Source organism: Salvelinus sp. IW2-2015, linkage group LG4q.1:29, assembly GCF_002910315.2.
Source record: "Salvelinus sp. IW2-2015 linkage group LG4q.1:29, ASM291031v2, whole genome shotgun sequence".
NCBI lineage: Eukaryota > Metazoa > Chordata > Actinopteri > Salmoniformes > Salmonidae > Salvelinus > Salvelinus sp. IW2-2015.
The window spans coordinates 82,923,273-82,943,735 of NC_036842.1; the positions used below are offsets into that span (position 1 = coordinate 82,923,273).

Here is a 20,463-nt window from a genome sequence, read left to right on the forward strand (position 1 = left end):
AAAGTGGCACCATGAAGACCAAGGTCAGGGACAAAGTTGTGGAGAAGTACATATCAGAGTTGGGTTATAAAAAAATATCAGAAACTTTGAACATCCCACGAAGCACCATTAAATCCATTATTAAAAAATGGAAAGAATATGGCACCACAACAAACCTGGAGGGCATTAATCAGAGAGGCAACAAAGAGACCAAAGATAACCCTGAAGGAGCTGCAAAGCTCCACAGCGGAGATTGGAGTATCTGTCCATAGGACCACTTTAAGCCGTACACTCCACAGAGCTGGGCTTTACGGAAGAGTGGCCAGAAAAAAAGCCATTGCTTAAAGAAAGAAATAAGCAAACACATTTGGTGTTCATCAAAAGGCATGTGGGAGACTCCCCTAACATATGGAAGAAGGTACTCTGGTCAGATGAGACTTGGAAGCTTTATTGCTGTGGAATAAAGTCGTGGAAGCTTTATTGCTGTCAAAAGTGTCCATAACCAGAGGTAATTAAACTGTTCTGTGTTCTTTTTCTCTCTTCCCCTCTGCCTGTCTTGTTGTACATGGAACCTGTCTCACATGCACAGTTTGGAGGAAGAAGGATACCTTGACCTGTCGAATTCTATCCACCTCTTCTGTGTGGGATATGTGTTCCTACCTCGTCTGCGGGCAGATCTGCAGCATTTCACAGAGAGTTGGAATAATCACCCTTTAAATACAGAGGCGAACCTGACACCTCACCAGCTGTGGCATATCGGAATGCTCCAAACACCTGTGCACATTTTTGTTTTTGCCTTAGCACTACACAGTTGATTCAAATAAATCAAGTCATCATCAAGCTTCCAGTGGTATTTATGTCTAATAATGACATTATCTTCTATTGTTTGTCCTCGTGTGTCTGTTTTTCAGCATAAAGTACTCTGTAGCCACTTAGTGTGGACACCAGGTGAGACCACACACACATAATAACAGTCTCTCTCCTTCACTTCATCCCTCTCCCCCGTCTCACTTAATCCTCTAGGTTATATCAGCTGTGTTGGTGAACCCCTCCCGCATCTGAACTGGCTGACACAGACGGCACAGCATGATCATAGGTGAGAGGTCACTTGGTCGGGTCAACAGGAAGTATTATTAAAGAGATGCTTTACATTTAAATACAGATAGAGATGTAGTAGTCCCAGAGTTAATGATCCAAGGTCAGTTAAGCATTTCACCTCCTGATTATGTTGACTGACCATATTAGAATAAAAAAACAAGGCTTAATCATGCTCTATCTCTATCCATCTGTCTCTCGTCTGCCGGTATGTTTTGATGTGAGAGAGGAAGCCAGTCCCGTCATCGCCACCTCACCCGCTCTTAAGATAACCTTCGGGCCAACTGGGGGCCCAAGGCTAGTTAGGAGACACCGCTAGAGACACTGTAATTGTGATGAACTGAGAGAATATTAGGGTAGCACTGTATTCATTAATCATATGCTGTCTGCCTCTGTTCTTACCTCTTTACCTTTCTTCTACACCTCTCCCCCACCTCGTCTTTCTTCCTTGTTTTATAATGCACACCATATGTGCATTGAAGTACAGATAAGAAAGACGAAATGAAGTATGTCATTGAAATACTATCCTGTGTCCACAGATTAATGCAGATGAAGGGAGGTAGATAGGCATTGTTTTTTTCTGTATATATGAATTACAAATCAGCATTTACTTAAATCATGTTTCTAGTCTATTGCATAGTTACAATTTATAATCATTGATGTCCCAGGAGCAGGAGTGGTAAACACTGTTGAAGTGTATAATTGTAATAAACTCAGCAAAAAAAGAAGCGTCCTCTCACTGTCAACTGTGTTTATTTTCAGCAAACTTAATGTGTAAATATTTGTATGACCATAATAAGATTCAACAACAGAGACATAAACTGAACAAGTTCCACAGACATGTGACTAACAGAAATTGAATAAGGTGTCCCTGAAGAAAGGGGTGGGTCAAAATCAAAAGTAACAGCCAGTATCTTGTGTAGCCACCAGCTGCATTAAGTTATGCAGTGCATCTCCTCCTCATGGACTGCACCAGATTTGCCAGTTCTTGCTGTGAGATGTTACCCCACTCTTCCACCAAGGCACCTGCAAGTTCCCAGACATTTCTGGTGGGAATGTCCCTAGCCCTCACCCTCCGATCCAACAGGTTCCAGACGTGCTCAATGGGATTGAGATCCGGGCTCTTCGCTGGCCATGGCAGAACACTGACATTCTTGTCTTGCAGGAAATCACACACAGAACGAGCAGTATGGCTGGTGGCATTGTTATGTTGGAGGGTCATATCAGGATGACCCACATGAGGGAGGAGGATGTCTTCCCTGTAACGCACATGACAACAAGCTCAGTCCGATGATGCTGTGACACACCGCCCTAGACCATGACGGACCCTCCACCTCCAAATCAATCACCCTCCAGAGTACAGGCCTCGGTGTAACGCTCATTCCTTCGCCGATAAACGCAAATCCAACCATCACCCTTGGTGAGAGAAAACCGACTCGTCAGTCGGCTCGTCAGCGACTCGTCAGTGAAGAGCACTTTTTGCCAGTCCTGTCTGGTCCAGCGATGGTGGGTTTGTGCCCATAGGCGACGTTGTTGCTGGTGATGTCTGGTGAGGACCTGCCTTACAACAGGCCTACAAAGCCCTCAGTCCAGCCTCTCTCAGCCTGACAGTCTGAGCACTGATGGAGGGATAGTGCATTCCTGGGGTAACTCGGGCAGTTGTTGTTGCCATCCTGTACCTGTCCCGCAGGTGTGATGTTCGGATGTACCGATCCTGTGCAGGTGTTGTTACACGTGGTCTGCCACTGCGAGGATGATCAGCTGTCCGTCCTGTCTCCCTGTAGCTATGTCTTAGGCGTCTCACAGTACGGACATTGCAATTTATTGCCCTGGCCACATCTGCAGTCATCATGCTTCCTTGCAGCATGCCTAAGGCAAGTTCACRCAGATGAGTAGGGACCCTGGGTATCTTTCTTTTGGTGTTTTTCAGAGTCAGTAGAAAGGCCTCTTTAGTGTCCTAAGTTTTCATAACTGTGACCTTAATTGCCTACCGTCTGTAAGTTGTTAGTGTCTTAACAACCGTTCCACAGGTGCATGTTCATTAATTGTTTATGGTTCATTGAACAAGCATGGGAAACCGTGTTTAAACCCTTTACAATGAAGATCTGTGAAGTTATTTTGATTTTTACGAATTATCTGCAGACACAGCATCATTCCAAGAATGGAGTTTGATACACCTGGTATTGGATATGACTGAAAAAGAATGTCTCACAGAGATTCATACCTGAACCACACCTTTATTTGCCAAGGAAGAGTATATGATCGGTGAATATATTCAATGTACAGGCGACAATGTGGGGATCTCATGCGTGGTAATAACTACAGTACATGTATAGAGGACTTTGATCCTTGACACAATATAGTTATTATATTCTACTCAATCCATAGGCTTCATTAATGCCATTCTGTCACGTTCTGACCTTAGTTCCTTTTTTATGTCTTTATTTTAGTTTGGTCAGAGCGTGAGTTGGGGTGGGAATTCTATGTTGTTTTTCTATGTTTTGTTCTGTTCTATTTCTATGTGTTTGGCCTAGTATGGTTCTCAATCAGAGGCAGGTGTCAGTCGTTGTCTCTGATTGGGAGCCATATTTAGGTAGCCTGTTTTCCTTTGTGTTTTGTGGATGGTTTTTTCCTGTGTCTGTGTTTGCACCATACGGGACTGTTTCGATTTTCGTTTGTGCATTCATTTTGTTATTTTTGTATTATTGTAGTGTTCAGTTTTTATATATTAAAATGGACACTTACTACGCTGCACAGTGGTTCGATATCTCTTACTCCTCGTCAGAAGAAGAGGAAAGTCGTTACACATTCAGACTTGAAGTTGATACAACAACTATGATAACTGAGGTTCATAGATAGCTTCTGAACTAATATTTATACTGAACGTTTTAGGGTCCATACACAGATCGGCTACATACTGTAGCTAGCTACACATCCATAGGCATAGTTATTTTTATCCTCCACTACACAATAAGCAAGTAAATAGTTAGCTAGCTATGTTACTTTAGCGGCATTGCACGGCAAGGCAAGCTTACACAATTGTACATTAAATTTGCAGTAAATGCTTTAGCTAGCTAGATTCTTTACATCCACTATTTCCCAAGACAAATGCCTGGTTAGCTGGTTTTCACAGGAGTCCCTAAACATTAAACAACACTAATCACAATGTTATACTCATGTCATTACACCAGCCAACTAGCTGGCTAATGTTAGCTAGTCAGCTAACTTGCTAAATAGCGATTTCTGTAAATTAACTTTATGACAAAAAAATTGTTTGACTCATTATGTTCTAACTACTTAAATATGCTTCCCTCGTAATGTTTTGTCAGCCATCTTTGCTGAAGAAAGTCACCAGGGACAGGTGGCTCGCGTCAAATTCGTCATTGGAACCACTCGATATGATTGGTCATATAAAAACCTTGGGACCCAAATGCATAATGAGTGCTCTAACTCCCCCTTGTGGTGGTCTGGAGCAATGAAGCCGTGACACTGGGTACCTCTAAGTCCCGCGGTGTAAGCTCTCAACTTTTAAAGGAGGAACCACTGTATATATGATTTTCCTTAATCTTTTTTTGTTGTTGTACTAATGTACTGTCCCCAATACAACAAAACAAAACTTAAATAAATGTAATTTTGTCCTTGAATTCCATTCATTCCTATGGAGGACTGTTCCTACTAGGGAGTTCCAATATGGCCGACTGGTGCCTATAAAGCCTCTTAATGGCCAATATATAGCGTCAGCAATCCACTGTCATTGGTCGGAACCGGTGTAAATCAGTGATGCCTCACGACACCTCAAACCAATCAAATGCCTTGCTTGGGCAGAGCTACAAAGATGCTCACCAGATTAGTGCCATAGGAGCAACAGTGCATGAGGACTAAAAATATCATCAAAACATGCACTGGTGACAAAATATTTTAGAATGTTTGCAGCACGCTGGTTTTCACAGCATTCCTCTGTTATTTTGAGATTAGCTAAAGCTGCAGCAAGAGGGGGGAAATTATCTACAAATATTTTAAATGTTGATGTTTCTGAACTGATATTTGGCTGTAAAGGCTACCATGAGGGAAAAGAAATAGCTAGCCACAATGAGGTTAGTTTTGAGAAGTCAGCTAACCTTGTAACCTAGGTATAACTAACTAGCTAGCTACTAGCTAGTTAAATCCCTCTCATGATTATAAAGCCAACAAAATGTTAATAAAAACAGCTTATTATTGACTTAAAAAGTTAGCTGTGTTAGCCCAGTCGCTAGCTTATCCAGGGTCATTGATACATAGACTACATGGTTGCGCTATTGAGCACACAGCCATGCAATCTCCATAGACAAACATTGGCAGTAGAATGGCCCGTACTGAAGAGCTCATTGACTTTCAACGTGACACCGTCATAGGATGCCACCTTTCCAACAAGTCAGTTTGTAAAATTTCTGCCCTGCYARCTCTGCCACGGTCAACTGTAAGTGATGTTTTTGTGAAGTGGAAACGTCTAGGAGCAACAACTGCTCAACTGCGAAGTGGTAGGCCACACAAGCTCACAGAACGGGGAGGACTGCCAAGTGCTGAAGTGCTGTCCTCTGTTGCAACACTCACTACTCCGGAAGCAACATCAGCACAAGAACTGTTCGTTGGGAGCTTCATTAAATGGGTTTCCATGGCCGAGCAGCCGCACACAAGCCTAAGATCACCATGTGCAATGCCAAGCGTCGGCTGGAGTGGTGTAAAGCTTGCCGCCATTAGACTCTGGGAATGCATTCTCTGGAGTGATGAATCACACTTCACCATCTGGTAGTCTCACAGATGCCAGGAAAACACTACCTGCCCGACAGCAAAGTTTGGTGGAGGAGGAATAATGGTCTGGGGCTGTTTTTCATGGTTCGGGCTAGGCCCCTTAGTTCCAGTGAAGGAAAATCTTAACACTACAGTATACAATGACATTCTAGACGATTCCAACAGTTTGGGGAAGGGCTTTTCCTGTTTCAGCATGACAATACCTCTGTGCACAAAGCGAGGTCCCTACAGAACTGGTTTGTTGAGATCGATGTTGAAGAATTGTTTTTTATTTTATTTTAGTAGACACTCTTACCCAGAGCAACTTACAGTAGTGAGTGCACACCATTTTCTTGTACTTTTTGTTGTTGTTGTACTGGTACCCCGTGGGAATCAAACCCATGACCCTGGCATTGCAAGCACCATGCTCTACCAACTGAGCCACATGGGACCTTGACTGGCCTGCACATAGCCCTGACCTCAACCCCATCGAACACCGTTGGGATGAATTGGAACGCCAACTGCGAGCCTAATCGCCCAACACCAGTGGAAAACCTCACTAATGCTCTTGTGGCTGAATGGAAGCAAGTCCCCACAGCAATGTTCCAACATCTAGTGGAAAGCCTTTCCAGAAGAGTGGAGGCTGTTATAGCAGCAAAGGGGAGACCAACTCCATATTAATGCTAATAATTTTGGAATGAGATGTTTGACAAGCAGGTGTCCACATACATTTGGTTACGTAGTGTATATTGTCTACTGGTATCATTTTAAATTGAGAACATATAGCTCAACATTTAAACAATGTGTGAGTTGAGCTATTTTCTGGTTCAGATGACAGATGTCCATAAGGCCAGTAATGCCATCATACTGTAGGCCTATGGCTGCTGATATGTGATTAATCAACATTGACACTAGTTCATTTTAAATAATAGTTTAACAATGAAAAATAAAAACGTAACTTCAAAGAATCAACACTTTATCACTTCAAAATGTACAAATAAGATTACCTGTATGTAAAGATTAGACATCTTAGTCTAAACAACAATATATAATTGTACGCTATTATTACTAAAGCATMATTTCAGGGGAACAAAAACAACTCCATACTAGCAGTGCCCAACCTTGCTCCAGTGATCCCTGATCTACTGGATGAGTAGACTTCTATTCCAGCCCCACAATAGCACACTTGATTATCAACTCATTAGATTTGATCAGTTTAATTAGGTGTGTTATTGCTTGGCTGAAACAGAATCCTTCAGACTTCCAGCAAGGTTGGCCTGCTCCTATTGTACTAGGTTTATATATTGTGTGTGATGTTTAACGATATTTTTGTATACAACATTTACTAACATACAGTACCAATCAAGTTTGGACACACTGACTCATTCAAGGGTTTTTCTTTAGTTTTACTATTTTCGACATTGTAGAATAATAGTGAAGACATCAAAACTATGAAATAACACATGGAATCATGGGGTAACCAAAAAAGTATTAAACCAATCAAAAGATATTTTAGATTCTTCAAAGTAGCCACCCTTTGCCTTGATGACAGCTTTGCACAGTCTTGGCATTCTCTCAACCAGCTTCACAAGGAAGGCTTTTCCAACAGTCTTGAAGGAGTTCCCACATATGCTGAGCACTTGTTGGCTGCTTTTCCTTCACTCCGCAGTCCAACTCATCTCATCTCATCTCAAATGGGTTGAGGTCGGGTAATTGTGTAGGCCAGCTGTCACGTTCTGACCATAGTTCTTGTGTGTTTTACTTGTTTTAGTGTTGGTCAGGATGTGAGCTGGGTGGGCATTCTATGTTGGGTGTCTAGTTTGTCTGTTTCTATGTTTGGCCTAATATGGTTCTCAATCAGAGGCAGGTGTTTTGTGTTGTCTCTGATTGGGAATCATATTTAGGTGGCTTGTTTTGTGTTGGGGTTTGTGGGTGGTTATTTCCTGTCTTTGTGTTCGTTTCACCAGAGAGGACTGTTTCGGTTTGCCACGTTTGTTATTTTTGTATTGTTGTAAGTGTCCACAGTTTCGTTTATTAAACATGTTGAGCACTGGCTACGCTGCGTGTTGGTCCGATCCCTGCTACACCTTCTCTTCTCGTGAAGAGGAGGAAGGCTGCCGTTACAGAACCACCCACCAAATTCGGACCAAGCAGTGTAGTAACGGGCAGCAGCAACAGCAGCAGCAGCGGCCCATTACACAGGACTCCTGGACATGGGAGGACGAGCTGGACGGTAAAGGACCCTGGGCAGAGCCAGAGGAATATCGCCGCCCCAAAGCAGAGTTGGAGGCAGCAAAAGCGGAGAGGCGGCGTTTTGAGGAGCTAGCTCGGCAGCGTGAGCAGGATCTGGGTTATACCACTTGGGAGGAAATAGACAGGTGGTCGGTCGACCCAGGGAGAGTGCCGGAGCCCGCCTGGGATTCCATGGAGCAATGTGCAGAGGGATATCGGCGAATGAGGTTAGCACGACGGCGCGGTAGGAAGCCCGAGAAGAAACCCCAAAAATGTATTGGGGGGGGGATAAAGGGGGTGTGTAGCTGGGTCAAGTAGGAGACTTGAGCCAATTCCCCCTGGTTACCGTAAGGAGCCAAGGATGGAACCAGAGCCGGTGAGGGCGGTATTGGAGGTGAGCGAAGTAGAGACTGTGAAGGATCTAATGGGGAAATTGGAGGAGAGAGAAATTAGGGATTTGCTGGTTTGGTGCATGAGGCACGACATCTGCMCGACGGAGCGTGTCRGGGWTTTGATATCACCTGAGTCAGCTCTCCATACTCGTCCTGAGRTGCGGGCTAGCCGTCTGGTGAAGACTGTGCCAGCCTTACGCACCAGGCCTCCTGTGCGCCTCCCTAGCCCTGCACGTCCTGTGCCAGCTCAGCGCACCAGCTCTCCCGTGGCAGCCCCACGTACTAGCTCTCCTGTCATCAGCCCAGTACCACCAGTGCCAATACCACGCACCAGGCTTCCAGTGCGTCTCCAGAGCCCTGTTCCTCCTCCACGCACTCGCCCTGTGGTGCGTGTCTCCAGCCCGGTACCACCAGTTCCGGCACCACGCACCAAGCCTCCTGTGCGTCTCCAGAGCCCTGTTCCTCCTCCACGCACTCTCCCTGTGGTGCGTGTCTCCAGCCCGGTACCAGCAGTTCCGGCACCACGCACCAAACCTCCTGTGCGTCTCCAGAGCCCTGTACGCACTGTTCCTTCTCCCTGCACTCGCCCTGAGGTGCGTGCCCTCAGCCCGGTGCCACCAGTGCCGGTACCACGCACCAGGCTTATAGTGCGCCTCGAGAGTCCAGTGTGCCCTGTTCCTGCTCCCCGCACTCGCCTAGGTTGCGTGTCTCCATCCGGTACCACCATTCCGGCACCACGCACCAGGCCTACTGTGCTCCTCAGCATGTCAGAGTCGGCCGTCTGCCAGCGCCGCCGGCATGCCCGTCTGCCCAGCGCCGCTGCCGCTGTCCGTCTGCCCAGCGCCGCCTGCGCTGCCCGTCTGCCCAGCGCCATCTGAGCTGCCCGCCTGCCCAGCGCCGTCTGAGCTGCCCGCCTGCTCACGCCATCTGAGCTGCCCACCTGCTCAGCGCCATCTGAGCTGCCTGCCTACTCAGCGCCATTTGAGCTGCCTGCCTACTCAGCGCCATCTGGCTGCCTGTCCTGCCCAGCGCCATCTGAGCTGCCTGCCTGCCCAGCGCCATCTGAGCTGCCTGCCTGCCCAGCGCCATCTGAGCCTCCGTCTGTTCCCGAGCCGTCTGTCCCGAGCCGTCTGAGCCGTCCGTCTTCCCGAGCCGTCAGAGCCGTCTGTCTGTCCCGAGCCGTCAGAGCCGCCCGTCTGTCCCGAGCCTCAGAGCCGCCCATCTGTCCCGAGCCGTCAGAACCGCCCCGCCATCAGGAGTTGCCAGAGCCGCCCGCCAGTCAGGAGCTGCCAGAGCTGCCCCTCCAGTTCATGAGCTGCCCTCCAGTCATGAGCTGCCTTCCAGTCATGAGCTGCCTTCCAGTCATGAGCTTGCCCCCGTCATGAGCTGCCCTCCAGTCATGAGCTGCCCTCCAGTCATGAGCTGCCCTCCAGTATGAGCTCCCTCCAGTCATGAGCCCCCATCAGCTCCCTCCAGTCATGAGCTGCCCTCCAGTCCGGAGCTGCCATTCAGTCCGGAGCTGCCATTCAGTCCGGAGCTGCCATTCGTCCGGAGCTACCTCTGCTGTCCTGAGCTACCTCTCTGTCCTGACTACCTCTCTTCCTAAGCTACCTCTCGGTTCGGAGCTGTTCTCCTCAGTCTGATGGGCCCTTTGTGAGGTTCCTAGGCCAAGGTCAGGCGGCGAGGTCGCCACTCAAAGGACGCTAAGGAGGGGACAAAGACAATGTGGAGTGGTGTCCTCGTCCAGCGCCGAAAACCGCCACCGCGACAGATGCCCACCCAGACCCTCCCTAGAGTTTTAGGGGTGCGTTCGGAGTCCCCACCTCAGGAGGGGTACTGTCACGTTCTGACCATAGTTGCTGTGTCTTGCTTGTTTTAGTGTTGGTCAGGATGTGAGCGGTGGGCATTCTATGTTGTGTGTCTAGTTTGTCTGTTTCTATGTTTGGCCTAATATGTTCCCAATCAGAGCAGGTGTTTTGTGTTGTCTCTGATTGGAATCATATTTAGGTGGCTTGTTTTGTGTTGGGATTGTGGGGGTGTGTTCCTGTCTTTGTGTTTCTCTGCACCAGCTAGGACTGTATCGTTTGCCACATTATTATTTTTTATTTGTAAGTGTTCACAGTTTTCGTAATTAAACATGTTGAGCACTGGCTACGCTGCTGTGTGGTCCGATCCTTGCTACACCTTCTCTTCTCGTGAAGAGGAGGAAGGCTGCCGTTACAGGTTTCCATTTTGCATAAAGTCCAGTAAGTTCCTTGATGGGCCGTCTGGTATCCGCTTGCGGGGGAATACCACAGCTTGTGACAATAACCGAGGAGAGTTCTCTTGGGAGAGAATACGGTCGGCCATTGATTGTGAGGAATTCTAGGTCAGGTGAACAAAAGGACTTGATTATTGTATGTTGTTACAATTACACCATGAGTCGTTAATCATGAAATGTACACCCCCACCCTTCTTCTTACCAAGAGATTTGTCCTGTCGGCGCGATGCACTGAAAATCCCGTTGGCTGTACAGACTCTGACAGCATGTCCCCAGCTAGCCCATGTCTTTGTGAAACGGAGTATGTTAAAATCCCACATATCTCTTTGGAAAACAACTCTTGCCCTAATTTCGTCGACTTTGATAACTAGGGATGGGGCATTAGCAAGCAATATACTCGGAAGCGGTGGGTGGTGTGCCCGCATCCGAAGCTTCACTAGAAGACTGCTCCGGCACACTTTCCTCCGACTGTGTTGTTTTGGGTCGGCCTCTGGAATCAGTTCAAATGCCCTGGGAGGTGCAGACAAAGGATCCACTTTGGGGAAGTCGTATTCCTGGTCGTAGTGCTGGTAAGTTGACGTCTCTCTGATATACAATAGTTCTTCCCTGCTGTATGTAATAACATTTAAGGTTTTCTGGGCTAACAATGTAAGAAATAATACATTAAAAAAACTAAATACTGCACAGTTTCCTAAGGACTTGAAGCGAAGCTGCCATCTCTATCGGCGCCATCAGTATTGGCCATATATCACAAACCCCTGAGGTGCCTTATTGCTATTATAAACTGGTTACCAACGTAAGTAGAGCCGTAAAAATAAATTTTTGTCATACCCGTGGTATACGGTCTGATATACCATGGCTGTCAGCCAATCAGCATTCAGGGCTTGACCCACCCGGTTTATAATAGTGTTTATTTCATACGCTTGGGCTCCCGAGTGGCGCAGCGGTCTAAGGCACTGCATCTCAGTGCAAGAGTTGTCATTACAGTCCCTGGTTTGATCCCAGGCTGTATCACATCCGGACGTGATTGGGAGTCCCATAGGGTGGTACACAACTGGCCCAGCATCGTCCGGGTTTGGCCCCCCRACCAGCCACTCTGACAAAAATTGCTGTAAAAAAACTGCTGTATTTAGTTGTCTACCCCTGGTGGCTATTTCCTCATGTGGAAGAGATGCACAAAGGTCCATCAGTTAAGCCCAATGACGACAACCATATTGATATGTTTCTTCTTCCACCTAAACACTCACTGAAAATCTAGCTTACACTTGCATTGCAAATTGCAATTATTGTAAACATGTACAGATTGAATCAATAATTTGACATCTGCATGCATTAACAGGCTTTTTGATAATGGCATAAGAAGCTAAGTATATTTCGATACATTATTTCAATTCAGACAATGAAAAGTAGCCTATAGATTAAATACAAATATCAAAATAGTGTTATGAAGTGTTTATTAAGCAAGAGAATGACATGATTAACAGTCCACAATATGCACCATGTGTCAAAGTGTTGGGTATCATTTGATACATCTATGGTTGTAGTCCTACATCTCTGGATGGACTATTCAAAAAATCCCCACACACCTCTTGTCAATCATAGCCCTTATCTGGGGAGTCAATCGTTATAAGAAAATCTCTAGCTCAAATTACATAATTTAACATCAACTAACAGAACACATTTTAAGCACATATTGGCATATTCGTTGACAGCCAAGTCAAGTCCAGAGGTCAAATGGTGCTCTGTCATGTCCTTCATCCGCAAGCCAGCTATTTTATTTAATCAGCCATGCCATGCTGCTTGATGCTGCTAAGGAGAATCGTGTCAACTCGGGCAGTATCAGGACCACTGAGGTATGATCCGGAGAGTAGACGGGGAGGTCGGGCTACGCCTACGTCAGGAGGTTTGCTCTGTGTGTGTCTGACTCGATTTCGTGGAAAAAAAGCGCACAGCCATTCATATCTACGGGTCTCCCTGTCTGAATTGAATGACTGGCCCTCCTGTCTCTTTTTTTTTTGTTATTGGTGCGATCGAGTCTTTTTGAAAGAGAATTTTCAGGCTGTGCTCTCACAGCTAGAAAGTTGAATCGGAGCCTACGAAATAATGCTGAAGTTCGAAAGTAATGCCCAACTATGCTAAACCGGCTGGCAAGCCTGCATTGTTCGGAGGAGCCCAAGTCCTTTGTGCTTTCATCCCTCAGCTCATCCCGTGCTGCTTTGTCTTTAATTTGCCGTGCGATACAGACGGGTAGGTATGCTCATCATCCTATTCATTCTGTTTCTTATGGCATATGTTGATTTCCTATATTTTGTAAATATTAATTCGATGTGTTTGTTTTTTATGCGGCTTTTCCACGCATTGTAATGAATAGCAATGTGGAAAGGAGAAAATAAAGCAAGACTGCATGTGTCTTTAAAAGGGAAGTGTCTCATTTCTTGGTTTGCTGATCAGAACGCATAGGGTTTATTTATATACCTTTTTGTAAAGGGTTAAACCCTCGACACTAGTGCGCATTCTTCTCTGTTTAACATCAAAGTAGCAGAGTCAGCACTCAGCGCTCTAAATTATTGATGGGACCTTTTTATTTAAGTAACGGGACTCAATGCTGCAGACGCCTATAACACAAGTGCATCTGTGGATTTTTTCTCTCTTATCACAGTCATATARTATTCAACCATGCAATTTGCATCCCAAGTTATTTCGTGGAAAAAAATGCTATTTTCAAGATTCTATGTGAGGTAATCGCGGGAGCCATTGATTTGTGGATGGATATAGCTTTGCATTGCTGCATGAAAGATGAGATGAACGCTATCGCTCTCACTGATCCATTGTTTGCAGATCGTGCTAGACTTGCCTGCTTCTTGCACTGGAAGAAGATTTGTTTTATACATTAAACAATCTGGTCAAAAATCCTTCCTGTTGGACATTCTACCCTATATTAAAAATTCCAATTATGCCAAACTATTGTAGATAATAGGTCGAGTAGATAGCCTAAAGGGGTTGATGCTGCTGTGTTTGCTGACCTGAATTGCTGCTGAGTGCAATAGGGGCACCATTCCATAACCAGCCTGTGCTGTTCCTACATTCACGGACATCTCCAATGCTGTCCAATGCTTTTAATCACATTCCCCAACCTAATGATTAAAAMAATTATTATTCAGATTTCTCAAAAGGATAAAGTCCACACACCATCTGGGGATAGTCTACTCATTGTTTTTTGGTTCAGTTTTTGTTTACATGGCAGTATTCTATACTGGTGGAGTAATGAGGACAAGCTGCTCAAAGAGCAGGGGACTCGCATACTGTAGAGCAGGCCTGCCTGGCTCTGACCTGCATACTGCATGATGAGAGCTAGCATCCTGGACCGCTGTTTAGCATCCATTCAGCCGCTGCCAAAATATAGACAGCAATTATTTGGACACAAAATTTAATAACATGACATTCAGCCTTATTTTGCCGCATGAAGTAATAAGTTGGTTGTTCTCCACGTGTAGTGAAATGACTGATTTCTGCTGCTCTGAGTCAGCCAGTCAGTCCCCCAGGTCTGTGATTTTTCTCATTTTCTGGGACTCCATCAGTAGAGGAGGCAGTGGACTCAGATGTCAGACCCTGTTATGGTTGACTGGACACAGTTTTCTATGGGGAACTAGAAGGTGGACGGACATCATCCATTGGAGGGACTATAAAGCAGTTTCTTTAAAGCTCTCCTGTCTTTGAGAGTTCCTCAATGTGCTGCTCTCTCTAGTCCATTCTCTCCAAGGGCATTCACTTCAGCCTCATCATATTTCATAATCACGTCCCTGGGGCGGGAGCCGCTCTTTATTAGGGAGACCTGCTGTGTGGCACGCTGGCCAGACTAGACAAACCAGACGGTGTGAGAGCGGTTTCAGAGGTAAAGAGGCTGCTGCAGATAACAGAACAATGCTTCCTGCTTCTGTCTCTGCTTGTCTCAATGGGATGACCAGTTTCTCAATTTCCCTGGAGAAAGGCTCTTCTGCAACAGACAGTAGAGTTTTACGTTTAAATGCTTCAATGGGAAATACATATTATTTTTGAATGTTTTATTTATTTTTTATTTTATTTAACCTTTATTTAACTAGGCAAGTCAGTTAAGAACAAATTATTATTGGTACTTCAGGCATTGTGAGTAGTCTGCTCCATCAGTGTAATATTTCAGATTTTACAAACGCCACTCCAAGAGGAGTAATAGTCCAACGTATGTGTTCAATGGGATTGTTTCACATGGATTCATTCCCTAATGTGTTTCTCAGAGTATAGGGCTCGAGCTGCAGGCAGCAAGCAGTAGTGTTGTATTGGCAATCTTTCTGCAGCGGTCAGCACTACAAAAAAAAATTCTACCTCTCGCACAGAGGATTCACATGAGTTTACTGCAGGCTTTTACCCACTTTTCTCTGCAGAGAAGCATGCAAAACTTTTCCCTCAGTGCTCATGTGTGTATCTCTGACTGGGTGTGTGTGATCTTCTGCTCTCTCAGTGCCCAGCCCCGCCTCCCAGCAGTCCCACAACTGGAGGCCGACCTAGTCAACATGAACCTGCATGGCGCCAGCGGAGGCCTCGACCGCTGCAGGGACAGTGACCGCCGGCGCTCCAGCGACCGCTCCCGAGACTCCTCCCACGAGAGGGGCGAGGGTCAGCTGACCCCTTGCATCAGAAACATCACCTCTCCCACCCGACAGCACAACAGTGGTGAGTAGCTTCCCAGTGTTTCATCTCCATCACTGGAACAACACCCTGGCTGTACCCATTGCTCATTCTGTAATCCATTACTGCTATGCGACAGAACCACACAGTGTAGTGATGAGACACTGACATAACAAGGCTGTCTCAGATGCCTCAGGTCCAGCTGTTAGATTGAGGCCCTTTCTAACTACACAAAATCAGTGTCTGAAGTGGTTTCATCACGTAGAAATCTCCTTAAAGCCTCACCCAGAGGCGGAGCCACGGTAGTCATACGACTGCTACTCAGTCTGGACCCACTCTGGGAATTAAGCCAATGACCGAACTGAATGATGTTTAAATTGCTACAGTAACAGTTGAATAATCAAGCATTGAAAGGAAAGCATTTTGGCTCTTGCGAAAGCTTTCAATGCCTTTTTTCATCCTTATGGCAACCAGCAACAGTGTGATGAGACCGCAGTGTTAGCGCCTTACCTATGGTACTCTGTCTGTTTGTCTCTTCCAGATCGTGAGCGGGGCGAGGGTGGTTCTTCCTCCAGGTCGTCAAGCCCTCGGCCGCCCAGGGCCATGATGTCGGTGGGGCCCAGTTGCATCGCAGTGAGCAGCAGCAGCCTGTTCAGCAAAGAGGCCCACTGTAAGGGCCTGGGCCACGGACACGTCCACGGCCCCTGTGACCTCATCTACGTCTATGAGAACGCCAAGGAGGGGGCGCGCACGTTGCGGACGGCCGAGAGGGTCACTCTGATCGTGGACAACACCCGCTTCGTGGTGGACCCGGCTATCTTCACTGCTCAGCCCAACACCATGCTGGGAAGGTACAGCAAAATATTTTATCAAAGGGATATTACAGAAAATTAAAGGGTTAGTTCATTTCAAACCAAATGTTTTCCTCTCTCGTAGAATGTTTGGATCCGGGAGGGAATACAATTTTACCAGGCCCAATGACAAAGGRGAATTTGAGGTGGCAGATGGAATCAGCTCAACTGTTTTTAGAGCTATCCTGGTAAGACTAATTCTGGTTTGATAATGACATACAGTTTCACCTAATGTCCCCAGAGATGGGTTGGTATTGACGAAGTGAAGGATTACGCTGATGCGTCATTCATGACTGGAATGGAAAATACGTTCTCTCACAGATCCTTCTATCCATCCCCTATATATTTTATTAAGAAGAAGAATAGGCATTAAGTGTTCTGACCTATCTAAAACAAGCACCTTTATTATTCAATTACCAGAGATTGGGAAGTGGCCAAATGTATAGGGGTCAATACATATTTTATTTGCATATGGTTGCAGCATAATTTCCATATTATTCAAGGGCTTATAGTGCATTTGTATGCAATTACTTTCTAGTAATACCTTGACAAATAAGATTGTTCACAAACAATCTCTGAGGTTGTCCGTCTGATATATTGTGTATTTTTGCGGAAGTGTGGAAATGCAGGGCAAATAATCAGTGTTACATAAGGCACATTGACCGGGATCAGAGATACTAATGCTGTACAACATGTTAGTGCTTTCATTTTTGTGTTTGTTCGCCCCGCTGTTCCACTTAACTCTCCAGAGACACAGGGGAGGAGAACAACCAGGTAATGGCATATGTTTGTGTGTGTATCATAGGGTTTCTGGATGTTATTTCAGGCTCAAGAGCAGCTTTCTGTKTGACTCACAGGCTGTATGTTGTTCTACCATGTCAGCGTGTAGCAATTTTGCATCTCTATGCCTATTTGTATGGGGGAGAGAGGCTAATGTGGATAGTCGGGACTCAAGAACATGCTGAATGCACTTCTTTGTTTGATTTCAAGGCTTATCTTGGATTGTCAGTATTGAACAGTCTCGTTGTACAGATCTGTGCTCGGCATGTGAAGAGCTCTACTGCCAAAGGCGACCCGACTAAAACAGCAGGGAGAGAGGAAAAATATGGCTGGCAGCGTTAGCATTCAGGGCACAGAGTAAGCTAACAGCCGTTTCAGGCACTATCTTGTGAATAGCCCAGCGTTGCTGCTGCAGCCTCCATCCATTTTCTTTTCAGTGTTATACTTGAATGATCTCCATGTTTCTCTGGCTGTAAATGGGTCTGTGGGGGTGGTAGGAAGACAGTGACGTCACTGCCATTTGCTGTTGTCTGAAGGCTCTGTTCTGTGTGTGCGCAGAGCAGCCTCCGTGATGGCTGCCTGTTGGTTTTTCCTGTGTGACTTTTAAATGGCAGGATTACTACAAGTCTGGGATAATCCGCTGTCCTGATGGTATCTCCATTCCCGAGCTGAGAGAAGCATGTGACTACCTCTGCATCTCCTTCGACTACAGCACCATCAAGTGTAGAGACCTCAGTGAGTGTATATAGCTATATGCCATCAGGCCCTCTTTTTCTCATTATAATGACATGATAATAGACATGTAATATTTCATTCCATATCATTGTTCTGTATTAGATGCTAGGTTTATTTAGCCTGCTGTGTGTTTGGTGTTGTGGAGGTGTTGACATGTTGTGGGTGAGTAGGTGTCACAGCTCTGAAACTAAGTCAGTATTAGCTTACAGGTTTGATGCATGTCAGATGATTGCAGAGTTTCCACAATGTGGGCTATTGATTGACATTGTTTTAAATGTGGATGTGTCTAGTTTTCCTCGTGTGTGTGTGTGTGTGTGTGTGTGTGTGTCGCGTGCATGCTTGAGTGTGTGTGTCGCGTGCATGCTTGAGTGTAGTTCTCACCCTGAAATATAAACTAAGTTTGGTTGTCTCACTCCACCTGCTCCTATTTTCCAGGTGCACTCATGCACGAGCTGTCCAACGATGGGGCGAGGCGTCAGTTTGAGTTTTACTTAGAGGAGATGGTGCTGCCTCTGATGGTGGCCAGCGCCCAGAACGGAGAGAGGGAGTGTCACGTAGTGGTCCTGACTGACGACGACGTGGTGGACTGGGACGAGGAGTACCCTCCGCAGATGGGAGAGGAGTATTCTCAGAGTGAGTCAGGTCATTCTGAGATATAGTAGTTTACAAGCAAGCCATTTCATCAAGTCACCCATGAGTGGTTTGTATCGCTGCGAAAATAATTGCCGGAGATTATAATTGACTGGGATGACATGTTAAAGGCCCAGTGCATTAGTTCTGGGTAACAAGTTACTTACTGTAATAGTTTTTCATTAAAGTGGTAATAAATAAACAAGTGTTTCATCAGCTGTTGTACAAATATGATACAAAACACAGGAAATAGACTTTGAGTGCACTGGTTCACCTGCTTTATCTGTATTGCTGAATGCCTGTGTTATTTTACTTAGAATATGTATGACATTTAATTATATAAACAATAATACTTTTTCTTTTTTCTTTACAGTTATATACAGCACAAAACTGTACAGATTCTTCAAGTACATAGAGAATCGTGACGTTGCCAAATCAGTATTAAAAGAAAGAGGACTTAAGAAAATCAGACTAGGAATTGAAGGTATGGTGGATCATCACTAAACTGCCTTGTTCCTTGTTGCACATAATGTCAATCAAGAAGTTTTACTTTCATGTCTATACAATTTCTGATAACACTTAAGAGTAACACTAGTTACTCTTAAGCCTACATAGTAATCCTGTAATTACCAGAATCACTCATCCATTATTAGTATGTAATACTAACAGGCCCTATTACTATGTTACAGCATGTGACAATGTTGGTACTAGTAGAGTAATAAACGTGTTATTGCAGGTATAAGAGCAACTCAATATAGCCTAAAGGGTTACCCCAACTGGGTAAAAAATATTGAAGACCACACTTTTTGTATAAATATACTTCTAATACAACATTAAACAATCATTAAACAATTTTTGTTTAATAGATGAGAAGTATTTGAACAGAAAACGTAAATGTCACTAACTCCCAAACCAACATTTCTGTTTTTATCCTCCCAGGTTACCCCACCTACAAGGAGAAGGTGAAGAAACGTCCCGGCAGCCGGCCAGAGGTAATCTACAACTACGTCCAGAGGCCCTTCATCCGCATGTCCTGGGAGAAGGAGGAGGGCAAGAGTCGCCATGTTGACTTCCAGTGTGTGAAGAGCAAGTCCATCACCAACCTGGCAGCTGCCGCTGCAGACATTCCCCAGGACCAGCTGGTCAACATGCACCCTGGTCCTCAGGTGGATGAACTGGACATCCAGCCTCAGCCAAGTTATCACTACGAGCCAGACCCAGAAGCCCCCTCACCGGCTGTCTGAGACTGGGCCCCCGTCCCCCTCCACTCCCCCCTCTTCTCCCTCCACAGAGCACTGTAGTGACAAGCAAGTTGGGCAGCAGAAACCACATTGCCTTTACAAGCCTCAAAAGATAACTGGTATATACTGTCAATAGCCAAGGAAGGAGAAGCAAAGCACACAGTAAACGATTGCCTCATTGCACTGTCTGCACTGTTTTTTTAACTAACCAAAGGAGATTTATTTTTATTAAGAATATTTGACGTATTCTTTTCATTTTGAAGGGGGGAAAAAGCAGATTATATCACAATAAACTTGTCTGTGGGTCCTCATGTGATGAGGTGTGTGTGTGGTGCTGCTGTGTAGTTACAGTACAGTAGTTCCTAAAGGGATTGGTTTTCTCCACTTCCCCTGCCCCTGGTGATGTGGTATGGCGGTGCGGATTTAGAATCTTACTATAGGTACTCCACCACCAGAGAAGCCTCGCTGTGATGCTTTGGTCTCAGAATAAATACATTTGTATTCATCTCACTTTCATCATTCATGACTCCATCAGTTTGATTGAGAATCGTATCCCAATTTGTCAATGCGTATAATATATTATTTATTGTCAATTTTTCTTATCACATTGCTATATATTCGCAATGTCTGCTTGTGCTGTAGAGGACCCATGCTAAGCTGACATGTTGTTCATTAGCCACTCCTACTTAGTCAATGGAGCGTAAAGATCCAATATGGTCCAACACTTGAAACTGGAGAGCAAGCCTAACATAGTCGCACCTTATCAGCTGACTCAGTCATCAATAGCTTGTATACTGAACTTAAAAGGTCCAGTGTAGCTGTTTTTATCTCCATATCAA

At 45.4% G+C, this 20,463-nt stretch overlaps 1 protein-coding gene across 2 annotated transcripts; it reads left to right on the forward strand.

Moving 5' to 3' along the window:
- Nucleotides 1-12,525: 12,525 nt before the first annotated feature.
- LOC111962644 (BTB/POZ domain-containing protein 10) lies at nt 12,526-20,134 on the forward strand. Of its 2 annotated transcripts, none has more exons than XM_023985896.2 (8): nt 12,526-12,976; nt 15,221-15,432; nt 15,929-16,238; nt 16,324-16,426; nt 17,633-17,753; nt 18,189-18,386; nt 18,757-18,867; nt 19,323-20,134. In XM_023985896.2, exons 1-8 carry the CDS (start codon nt 12,858-12,860, stop codon nt 19,625-19,627), a joined length of 1,479 nt encoding a protein of 492 aa, XP_023841664.1. In that variant the 5' UTR covers nt 12,526-12,857; the 3' UTR covers nt 19,628-20,134. The 2 variants fall into 2 exon arrangements, with proteins under 2 accessions (XP_023841664.1, XP_023841663.1); XM_023985895.2 differs by having other exon boundaries at nt 12,532-12,972.
- The last annotated feature ends 329 nt before the right edge of the window (nt 20,135-20,463 follow it).